Source organism: Drosophila suzukii, chromosome 3 (assembly GCF_043229965.1).
Source record: "Drosophila suzukii chromosome 3, CBGP_Dsuzu_IsoJpt1.0, whole genome shotgun sequence".
Classification (NCBI taxonomy): domain Eukaryota; kingdom Metazoa; phylum Arthropoda; class Insecta; order Diptera; family Drosophilidae; genus Drosophila; species Drosophila suzukii.
This window is the reverse complement of record NC_092082.1, coordinates 63,337,469-63,349,179: the sequence shown is the minus strand read 5'-3', so window position 1 is coordinate 63,349,179 and position 11,711 is coordinate 63,337,469. Positions and strand designations below refer to the sequence as shown.

Sequence of the window (11,711 nt, the reverse complement as noted above, 5' to 3'; positions counted from 1 at the left end):
GTGCAGTAGAATAACCTTATTCCCAATCCCTTTTACTTACACACTGACAAAGATCTTTAAAAATCCTTTCGCGATCAAAAGCTGGTTACACTCCAAGATAAAGAAACGCCGCTTGCTTTGTTTACATTAAATCCTCTGCAAAAACTCTTGTATTCTATCATATATTGTATCGATTAATAATTTGTGTCAATAATAGTTTGAGTAAACATGAAACCTGACAACTTAAACAATCTCTCGCATAAGCCTCATGGATCGTTCGGTGACTCGAACACTGAAAACAATTCGGATTCGGTAGGTTTCAAAATAGACACCCTTAAATATTCAGAGCAGATCAAATTTTTTTCCAGCTCAGCAGCGATTCGGATGTTGAAGATACGAGTTGTGGGGCAAGCGATCAAAAAATAATCGTGCAAGGACTGAGGAAGACTATTAGGAGGAACAAAACCAAAATAAATGATCTGGTTTCCAAGTTGACTATTGCCGAAATGCAATTAGCTAGTGAAAAAGAAAAGTCCAATAATAAGGACCAATTAATCAAGTCCTTGAATATGTCGATCGATTTGCTGAATCAAAACAAAGACTTAAGTATAAAGCAAATGCAGAGTCAAATTGTGGAGCTTAAAAATGAGCTTGATTTTAGTCAGAACAAAGATAAGGAATCGTACGGTTCTAAAGACAAATACACGAAAAATATTGAAGAATTGAATGCCAAAATTATTCAGTTGGAATGTAAAGTCAAGGAGAAGGACGATCATATTGCCGAGTTTCAACAGAAATTTGAAATCAATATGAGCGAGATAAAAGAAAAAATCGAAAGGCAAGAATACGAAATTGACGCTTTGAAATCCAACATTTTTAAATTTGAGCGTTTGCCGAATGACGGAGCACTTGTCGAGTTGGACATGAAAACCAATCTTAAAGAGAAGGAAGAGCACATAACCCGGCTAGAAGCCAAGATAATTGAAATGAATACAAAACTTTCTGAGTTCACCCTAGACACCAACAGTTGCCAGAATCCAAACGAATCTTTCGTATTTCTAAGCTGCACTACGATTCCTTCAGTTAAACTGATAACACTCCATGACTCCGTACCCTTCGGAGCTGTTTTTGAGGATATTCCTTCCGCCGGTCCTGGTTGGATGGTCATCCAACGCCGATTTGACGGAAGTGTGCCCATAAAAACGGTAGAGAATTTTTTCATTGGCTGCGGGGATTTAGGTGGTGAATTCTGGATCGGAAGTGAAAAATTGCATAAGTTGACTGCTAGTCGTCGGCATGAGTTGTACATTCAACTTGTCGACTTTGATAATGTTGTTGCTTTTGCCAGATATGACCACTTCATTGTTGGAGACTCTACAGAGCGATACAAACTGCTGTCCCTTGGTAAATACTCAGGAAATGCTGGCGATGCTTTGCAGAGTCATATAAACAAAGATTTTCAAACCGACGTTTATGTTGGATGGTGGGATATAACCGATTGGTAAGTATACGTTCTTATGCGGTTTCTCACAATTGACCGAAAAAATATCTCTTAGTTGGATAAATTATTTCTAAGCAAGAAATTCTTACATTATAAAAACATATTTTAGAAGGAACAAGTTGTAAACAATCGTTTTGATTATTGTTATTTATTTTAGGCCACAATGTCTTTTAGATGATTTTAACTTGACTTAATTAATACAATTGCTAACTCGATTATATTTAATAATTGGATCATTTGCAGTAATTTGAACGGAAACTTCTACGACTGTAAAATGGAGTTGAGTGAATGGAATGGAATTTGGTGGGGTCGTTGGAATATGGGAAAAATGTACTCTCTTAAATCGTGCAAAATGCTAATAAGGCCAAAAGCATAAATAAAAAGCCGGTTGAAGGTGGACAATATGATAAAAATGTATAAATAAGTTTAATGTACTAAATATATTCCAAACAAATAAATCTAAAAACAAGAAGTGCCTTATCTGTGATAAACTCGTTATTCTCTTCACCAACTTCAAAATATTTCTTTACATTTTTTAATCTACTGGATGTGACGTCACTGACCTTGTTCCTGCTTTACATATATGCACTCTGCTATAATCTCCTTAATCTGCATGTCTTATTCCAACATTCGTGCTATTATAGCTTTCGAGATCTCAGTGACGAATACAATACCCTTTTACTCTACAAGTCACGGGTATAATCAAAGGAGACCAAAAGCAAACTCTTGAAATGTCCACGAATCTTTTCCACTTTTCCTTAATATTTAGCTGTTCTTGAGTAATAGTTCCTTATAAACTCTTCTTCCATCACCTACAAAATACTATATAAGTTCCGTTATTGCTTCTGATTAATTTGCATTACTTTTCGAAACGAATGTTATTCTTTTATTGAAGTTACATTTTTAAAAGTAATGATATTAATATCTTCACTTGTTTGCAAGTATACAAAAAATGATTTTAGAAAAATAGGTACACAAAAATTACACATCTGCAGTTATAAATTTCAGGGTCAAACTGTGACAAAAGTATAGACCATCTATAAAATCTTAATTTAGCTTTAAGTCCAACTCAGAAGTTATTGAGGAACTGAAATTGCACACAAAATTTCTAGCAGAAAATAATATAATAATAAACAAGCAATAAAAGGAGGTTACTAAACCCTCATTAATTTTGTAGCAGCTAGGTATTTCCATTCAAAAGTCTAAGGAACATCCTTATTCATTTTTGAATTTATTGGGATGTAAATGGTATTTCTTGAAACTGTGCATAGTGGTATTTATTTCAAGGCAGAGTGGTATTTTAAACGGTTTCACGTGCGGTCACACTGATCAATACTTCAAAAACTTTCGACCTACCTGCTGCAAACGATAAACGCGCTGTAAACACTGCGAACTCCGTGAATTAACGCGAATTAAATGCCAATTAAATACATCTTTACATGACGACTCCTGTTGGTTGCGGGCGAGTGCAAGGCGCGTGCTTATCTAGTTTAAAAAAGTGCTAGACCCAAGAGACTGAAAACCGTTCTGAAAAGTGAGTGGGTGGTGAGTTTTCTTCTCCCCAAAAAGAACCCGATCCAATTAATAAACAAATCGGCGGAGCAACAAAAGTTTTCCACACGTGACCTGTGAGCAGGAAAAGCCGTCACCACCTTATAAGGCAAGTTTCGAGTTGCATGCGGCACCCATGAAAATCGTATGTGCGTGCGTTCTAAATTAGATGCGATGCCGCTGTTCGATGTCTGGGTCTGCTATTAATTAGCTATAAGTTCCTGTCTTGGGGCAAGTTGTGCGCCCCTTTCCTTTTTCGCTAATTTCGAAATTGGGTCAACGTGTGCGATGCTACATTCGCTGTTCGAGTTTACATATATATATTTTTTTGGCTGCTGCCGCCGAACCAGTTTGTTGACCTTGTTTTCCGGCTCTCCAAGTGCAATTGGGGCTTGACTTTTGACAATATGTCCGACTTTTCTTTTTTAAGGGGGTCTGCGGACTGGGAATTATGATCGGCGAACATGCAACGCATTTGCAGCGCTGATTTGTGAGGAAATAAATGTTTATCACCACCTAGCAACACAAAACTCACGCATACACAAACACTCCTTCTTGGGGACATTTGCCGTTTTTCCAACAACAAAGGCTGTCTGCTTTGTGGGGGTGTGCCTGTGTGCGTGAGATGGGAGTGCCGTTTTTATATTGATTAAATTAACTGTTATTAAGTCCATTGCGCCGAGCGTCGCCTTCCATGTAAACAACAAACAGCTGTTTTTGGGCATTAGAACCTTCAGTGTTGGTTAACGCCACCCATAAGGATCGCACATTTTTTGCTGAAAACAATAATTAACAATAATTGCACTTAAAAGACGCACTGTATTTGTTTGATATTTGTACAATCAACAAAGTATAAGTTGCTTGCGTGAAGAAAGCTGAACTTAATGTGGTTTGAATTGTAACAACAGTGCTAAATAATAATTAAGATATATATTTGAAACGGTCTGAATTAGATGATAATTTAGAACACGTCCACCTCGGAAATATAAAAAATTATAATACTGTTTATTATTAAAATTAAATCATGAAAAACTAAAATCAAACTCGAAAACGTATAACGTATAACAATTTATCTACGTACCAATCAAGTGCCGTCATTCACTAGTTGAAAGTAACCCAATAAATGTACTTAGCATACAACTGACTGACTTAATTAAATGATTTTTAAATAAAGTGTGTTAAATGACATATAAAGGTATTAAATGTATGCCAGTAACAGTCGAATAATGAAAATAAATATTTACCTGTTAAACAGAAAAAATATAGCTGCTATTCAGCTTTCTAAATAAAGTGTATCAAGGGGCACTAAAAGTTTAAGTGCTAGATAAAATCTCTTTAGACTAAAAGTAAGTACAAGAAAATAATGTTTTTCCTACAACCACTTCACGGATTTCCCTTTTCCAGATGCCCGACTTTTATGAACTTCTGAATGTGCCCTCCACGGCCAGCTTCGAAGAGATCAAATGCAGCTACAAACAATTGATATTACAATGTCATCCCGACAAAATGCGACAGCTCGATGACCCAAATCCGGGATCGGAGGCCCAGAACAGCGACTTCAACGCGATAAACGCGGCGTGGAACACACTGAAAGATCCCATTAGGCGCAAACACTACGATGCCGAACTGCTGCAGTCGAAATTCCGGGCCCACAGCAACATATACGCCACAGTGGAGCTGGATGAAATGCAGCGGGTACAAGTGGAAATCGAAGAAGACGACGGGGCACCGGCACCTCCCTCCCGAGAATCTGAGTCCCAATCCGAATCTAAAGCAGACAAAGGGCCTGCGACAGTGTGGAGCTATGCGTACGACTGCCGGTGCGGCGGTCAGTATCTGTTCGATGGACCCGGAGACGGAGACGATGAGTCACCCGAAGTGATTGTGGAGTGCAACGAGTGCTCTTTAGTGATCATTGTGAAACAAGCCAGCCGCAAGTTGTAAATAAAGAAACCCAGCAAGTAATGGAACTGCTGCCCAGCACAATGCTTGCGAATCCAACTATTCGATTGAGAGCTCTTTTAAATTTAACTTTTACACCCCGTTTATTGGTTTCTTGAACCCCGGCTGCGAGAGCTCTCTTCATATGCAAAGCATGTTGTCATCGACGTCGTGCATCCGACATTAAACCGGGCCCAGCCCCTTCTTTGTCGCTTGTTGTGCCCAAAAGTGATGTAACATGATGGTACATCATTTCGATTTGGGCTCCCCACTCCCGCTGCTCATTCACTTTGCATACGCTTCATTTCCGCTGTGCGGGGAGAAATTACCAAAGATTTTATGTCGTTGGCGCGTGTGAATTGACGGAGGTTTGCCAAATAACGAGCAGTTTGCTGTCTATTTACTTGGGGGAGTTTTTGGGTCAAGTTTTGGATGGACTTAGGACGCTGTAATGGGCTCGCTAATCCGCTATTATGACAGAGTATTGATGAAATTGCTTAATTTTCGAAGAGGTTCTCCTTTCATATTAAAATATATTACTACATTAATGTGTTACTCAAGTGGTTATAGCAAAATGTGATATATTTTCACTCTCATTAATATTCTTCTTCAATAATACTTAGCTTCATTTACATATGTGACTTTTAGATATTATAAGTACTCTTTAAGATTAGAAATCAAGGCATATTACATATGATGTTAAATACTATATTTGCTTAGATTTTTTATTTCACTAATAGCATTTGGGTGATTCAAAAAGTAGTCAAGAAGTACAAGTAATAAATGAAATTCAATAAGATACTTACACATTGCAGTAAAAAAAATGCATTAAATTAACCGACAGCAATATGTACTACTATTCAGTTGATAATGTTAAATTATATTCCTTTTAACAGAAAAGTAATTCTACCGACATTAAGGTTCGAAGTTGAAATCTCGCCCATCTGAAAAAACAGCGGCTTTTTAAGCTCCTTAAATGTAATTATAATTACTCGAGCTCGCCCATTTTTGGTTTTTTGTTAAAATTCAATAACCCCGCCCGATCGCGGCACCGTCGACGATGATGTCAGCAACTGCAAAGGCACAGAAAGCGAAAAATGTTTATAAACGACTTCGAGAGCAGACGAAAAAGTCGAGTACCATTGGGATTCCATTTGTTTATGATTATTGCAAAGTAATTTGCAGTAGACACGGCAAATTACGCACACCCAGTCTGTCAGGGGTTTCTTGTATTTTATTTTTATCAGTCCCCCCTCGAAAATCTTTCCCGCCGGATAAGTACGTCACTCGATGGATAATTAACGGTTGTCTAGCTTTCGTTTTCTAAACATGCACATTGTTTATACATATAAATGCTATATGCTTGTTTGTGCACAAATGTTATTTACATAAACCGGCAGACAAGCTTAATAAACACTTGATTTCCAGCCCCAGTTTGAGATAAATGAGAAAACAAAAGTCAGTGGAAAACGTGCGTACCTTTCGCATACATGCTGCTACATTTATATGATCTAAGCACTGAAAAAATTCAGGGTTTTCTTAGAAAAATTTGGTAATTTTTTAAATATTTCAATTAAGTTTTAATTTTATTTGAGATGGTCAAGGGAAACCTTTTTTTTTATATTGGTTTATTAAACAAATATTTAAGTTATTTATTTTTTCCATCAAAAAGAGGGTAACATGTAGTAGAAATATATAAAATTGTGAGCTTAACTTTCCTCCTCTTGTTCTTCTAAGCTATAAAAGTTAGGATAGTTTATTAAAAAACTGATTAGTTCTTGTCTGAGTGTAGGCATTTCTCTGGTCGTAGGTCTATTCATATCTATTGGGCATCTCACACTTTAATAACCTTTTGACACAGAAAATTGAAACGCTTTAGCGCATTTGCCGCTCGTCAGTTGCTCATTCATTCCAGTCATTCCCTCATTCCGCCAATTGCCCCGGCTTGGCTGTTGTTGTTGTTGTTGCCAAAGCTGTTGCTACACAGAGAGAAAATGAGTAGGATATGATGATAGATTACCGGCATTTTCTGTTAAGATATTCTGAATTTAAAATAACATTTACCGAGCTGAATGGTTTTAAATAGGCAATACAATGTTGTGTTATTAAGAGGCGAACTATGCGTTATGTTACCTTTCATTGATAAGTATAAAATTCGTCTAAATTTAACTTATTTTCACGTGGAACTGAATTTTCCCAGTGTATTATTTCTCTTGTGTGACACGCGTCGTAGCGCGATTTGAGATAATAACGTTAACGTTCGCTCTCGGAAAGTGCAGATATGTTGGCTTCAATAAGCCGGCCTCCAGCTCCAGCTCAGCCCCGGGTCCAAGTCGTCAACCGTCGCCAGCTCCATGTTCCACGTTCCAACTCCACATCGCTGCCCTGCCGCCTGGCACTTTCATTTTGTTTTCACTGCGCATTAAAGACGCTTGAGCAGCTTTAATTGCCCAATGGCCAGAAGAAGCCGAGAGACTGCGCAACACGCGTAGAAAGCCCAAGAAGTTTGGAGGAAGCCGGGCCAACGGCGGAAATTGCGCGGAAAACGCTTGTCATACCCACATAACCATCTCAGTGATCTAATAAGATCGGAGACAGTTTAAACTGGAATTCCGTTAGGAAAGGGATCAAATAGTTATTTGTCGTACCGTACCGAAATATAGATAGTTTTTTTTTTCAAAACAAATTGTGACGGAGATTTATAACATGATGACCCTGACAACAGGAAAACGTAATGAAAGCGATTTTGAAATTTTCCATAACTTAATGTAAGTTATTAAAACCCAGTGTGCCAAGTTTTCACGATTAAATGTCACTTTGAAGTATCTTTGAAGAATACTATATTTGAACCTATTACAAAAAAGGAAAATTTAGGAAGGAAGCCATGGCCAACACCATTTTATGATAAGTTAACACAAGTCGCGCTTAAATCTGTTTTCGCAATAGGTCCTCTAAAACAGCTGATCAATACCGATGTTTCGCTGACTTACGGTATTTATTCAGTTGAGGTGGGGATTACTTTTCGGGGGAAACGTATCCAGACAAAAGAAACAAACAAGATGTTCTCCAGAACTAGTTGTGCCTGCAAACCTCGAAGATCGTGAGTGACAACCCGACTTCTTTCTGGATATTTCATCTGTTTCTTTTGTGTCTTTCTCTCAATCTTAATTACACAAAAGTGCCAATTAATTGTTGATTTTCGTTTCTTTTTTGCTATATTCTTTCGCAACTTTGCGTCTTCCCAGGCAACGCCTTGGGCCATATAATTCTGTTGTTCTGTTTCTGTTTCTCGAATCTTTGGATAGATGCTTGCCCAAGGTGTCCGCATCTGCATCTGTATCTGTCTTAGCGAGTGTGTAGCCAAGTGAAAAGCAAGGTGGCAAGTGGGGCAGCAAGTAGAGCAGACAAACATCATGCAGATACGGATACACCTCCCACACAACTATTTACCAGTGGAATAAATCGCACATCTCTGTACGTCACTGGCTTTCTGGAGCAATGTAAATGTTTTAGGTTCCGTAACTGTTATTGGTTGTGACTGAATAAATTTCGTTGAGCAATTACCTGGGTTAAATTTATCAAAAAAGGCGAGTCCTCAAGGTTAACTTAAAGTAGAATGTATAACCTACTTTTAGATGGACATTAAGACGAGAAGGGCGGTAGTTTCTTTGGACCTTGTTATACACATTCAACTGTGACTTCTTTCTTGGAAAATATGAAAGTTTAATAGCTAGCAAAGAGTGTGCTTTAAACCAAGCGAACTTGTGGCAACTCGGAGCTTAAAATCTTCTCTAAGTTAAACATACTTTTATTTATTAACATACAAACATTCATCTAATCAAAACCCCATCCCATTCGACCATTCCAGTAGCCGAGGTGCGTAGCCCACGCCCAACAGAGTCGTCAACCTGGCTGGGAGCAGCAGCCTCACGATTGATCGCCAGCACTACCAAAAGACTGAAACGCCGTCCAGCCAGCGAGCCAAGGGGAAGATGGCCAGCACCGGCGAGATCTGGCTGCAGTGGTTCTCCTGCTGCTTCCAGCAGCAGCGCTCCCCCTCCCGCCGCCCACACCAACGCCTGCGCATCGACCGGTCCATGATCGGCAATCCCACCAACTTCGTCCACACGGGCCACATCGGGTCGGCGGACGTGGAGCTGTCGGCCAACCGCCTCAACGCGATCTCAACCCAGATGCAGAGCAAGGGCGGCTACGAGACCAACTCGATACACTCGCTGCATGTGAGTTGACTGGGCCGCCGTTTGGTGACCCACACAGGATGCTTCTCTAAGTCGAACCTTCACTAGTACCATTTGACTGCCTACAGTAGATCATTTTACTTAACCCCATCGATTCCCTCTGACTAACAAGTTCTCTTTGAGGTTCGCCTTACAGAAGTCATACTGTAAGCGCTCTTGGGGCTTTTGGCTTGTTGAGTCATTTGTTTTGTTTGGCCCGCGCCTTGCGGTTTTCTTAATGTGCGAATCACGTCGTGACTCGGTTGTCGCAATCCAAGAACCTTTTGGACGTTTAGCACCTACATAGATATTGAGATCTTGAGACGCAAGGTTCAGGGTGGAGGCTAAAAATGTGCATGTGCAATTCAGTTTTATTCAAAACAGATGACCAGTCTTAGGGATATCAGCTTAAGTGCACAGGCTCATCTAAAAGTGGGAACCACAAGAATCGATTTATTTTTATTTCACGGCTTCAAGTGAAGCGGACAAAGGAAACTAGGCTGAACACCAGTTTTATAAACGATGAACGGAAATCAAATGTATAGAAGTTCTTTCGCAAAATTAAAGAGTAGACTATAAATTTCCAAGAGAATACTTGTTTTGTTCTCCTTGAAAATCAGAGATCCATTTATTAGGGGCTTAACCCAAATCCCAGTGCTCGAACTTCCCATCGAACGGCGAATAACACACCCCACTTTGGCTAAATTCAATTAATCTACCCCCATTTCGCCGCCCCCACCACGACAGATACATATGTGCATGCCGAGCGCTCGTTTTCTGGGACCCCGATGGCTGATAAGGCCCCTTCCCAATCACCGCCGCCCCGCCCCTGTCGCCGATAGCCACATATATAACTATAGTTAATTGAGACAACGGAGCTGCTGAGCAGTGTGCTGGCCACGGTCTAGTACATCGCTTAAATGGTTGACAAGCAATCCTCGACTCATGTTTCTTTTGGTTTCGCTCTCTATTCGCAGGCCTGCTGATGGAAGCCCCCAGTCACCTCGCGTATCCCCGCTATAAATGCATTTCGTGCAATTTTTTACAGAAAAGGAGAGGAGCAGCATAAATACTTTTTACAATTCTTTGTTGTGGCGTGTTATCAGGCGAAGATGGCAGAAATGAGAGGGAGGGCTGAATGGTGCACAAAGCTGGAAGCCACGAGGAGGTGTGGAGCAGGGCACATTTGAATTAGGTTCCAGATAAAAACCAGACGACGGTACGCGACAATGGGTTCCATTCCGGCTTACGTCCGCGGGCCCCAGCTGTCCACGTACAGAGATTTTGGGCTGATTTGCTTTTTGTGAGTATTAGCTAAATGAAAAATCGCAAAAAGAGTGCCAAGCGACTAAAATCACCTAAAACCATTAGTTAAGCCCATAACGATATATGTATACAGAGTCAGTTGGAACATTACGTAACATTTTTTGGATGTACTTAATGCCAAAAATATCAAGAGGGAACACTAGTTCAGTTCCTATCCATAATAATTTACATTTCCAAAGCACATTTCATTTACGTACTCCTACGAAAACTGCCTTATAATCAGTTGCACAACCAACAAAAAATAGTCTGACCTATGATATTTGGCTGAAATGGTGCAACTAGCGAACCTTTTTTACAAAAGCTGATTTAGCATTTACACGACGTTATTAACTGTAGGCGGAAAACTGTCGCACAATCATATTCAACACACAAAGTAATACGTTTAAGAACACTATTGATATTTTCCCATTCGAATACTTGTGAACCTCTTAATAGGATTAGATCCCAGCAGACTGGAATATATGGTTTTAGGCAAGCGACAATTCAAGCATAGATTGACGAGTACCTTTGTAGAACCCCACATCAAAAGCTGAAATATATATTTGTAAAATCAGATGCCGTTGTAGATAACAGAGAAAAGAGTTTAAACATGCGTTGGGTTTTAAGCATATAGTCTAATTGTATAAACAAATATTTAAGCAATAATTTATGGAAATATATATTTAAAAGCAGCAACCCGTAAATATATCGTGTGTTTTTATGGCAAACATCAGTGGGCACTTTGGAAATTATCTCCCGGCATCACGGTTCAACTGACAGCTAATTGCACAGCCTAAGTGCTTTTTGCCACTGGCTCTAATCGACCAAACACAATGGGGCCATCTGGGGCGATGATTTCGGGCCAATAAATAATGCATACTCGGATTTAAGGTCTTTTGGCGAGTAAGTGAAAAATTCCTAACGGACTTGCCACCAACTTCAAGGTCGTTTCGTTAAAATAAAATGTTTGTCCTTACTAGAATATAAAAATGATTCGTACTTATTTGTTAACAGACAATTACGTTAAAATGGGGCGAAGGGAAACGGGGAAAAGAGGCAAAAAAAAAAGACAGCATAAGTTTAATAAGCGTTAAATTCGCCGAATTAAAAAAAAATTGTCAACTTTTTTTATCATATCCATTGTGTATACAATTTTATGGAGACAAAATGGTGTTTCATTCTTTCCTACCACTTTT

General features: G+C 39.3%; 3 protein-coding genes across 5 annotated transcripts; all 3 read left to right on the top strand.

The window, feature by feature from the left end:
• Positions 1 to 73: 73 nt before the first annotated feature.
• Positions 74 to 2,001, top strand: LOC108006739 (angiopoietin-related protein 7). The gene is made up of 3 exons (XM_017070282.4): positions 74 to 291; positions 348 to 1,480; positions 1,724 to 2,001. Exons 1-3 carry the CDS (start codon positions 208 to 210, stop codon positions 1,854 to 1,856), a joined length of 1,350 nt encoding a protein of 449 aa, XP_016925771.3. The 5' UTR covers positions 74 to 207; the 3' UTR covers positions 1,857 to 2,001.
• A 963-nt stretch (positions 2,002 to 2,964) lies between these two features.
• Positions 2,965 to 11,219, top strand: Spec2 (CDC42 small effector protein Spec2). Of its 2 annotated transcripts, none has more exons than XM_065865810.2 (3): positions 2,965 to 3,140; positions 8,841 to 9,213; positions 10,188 to 11,219. In XM_065865810.2, exons 2-3 carry the CDS (start codon positions 8,965 to 8,967, stop codon positions 10,194 to 10,196), a joined length of 258 nt encoding a protein of 85 aa, XP_065721882.1. In that variant the 5' UTR covers positions 2,965 to 3,140; positions 8,841 to 8,964; the 3' UTR covers positions 10,197 to 11,219. The 2 variants fall into 2 exon arrangements, with proteins under 2 accessions (XP_065721882.1, XP_016938415.1); XM_017082926.4 differs by having other exon boundaries at positions 2,998 to 3,140; positions 8,844 to 9,213.
• Positions 2,999 to 5,035, top strand: Dph4 (Diphthamide biosynthesis 4). 2 transcript variants are annotated; one of them, XM_017082925.4, is made up of 2 exons: positions 2,999 to 3,140; positions 4,436 to 5,035. In XM_017082925.4, the coding sequence occupies exon 2, from the start codon at positions 4,436 to 4,438 to the stop codon at positions 4,973 to 4,975; it is 540 nt and encodes a 179-aa protein (XP_016938414.3). In that variant the 5' UTR covers positions 2,999 to 3,140; the 3' UTR covers positions 4,976 to 5,035. The 2 variants fall into 2 exon arrangements, with proteins under 2 accessions (XP_016938414.3, XP_016938412.3); XM_017082923.4 differs by lacking the exon at positions 2,999 to 3,140 and adding an exon at positions 3,768 to 4,377.
• Positions 11,220 to 11,711: the final 492 nt, after the last annotated feature.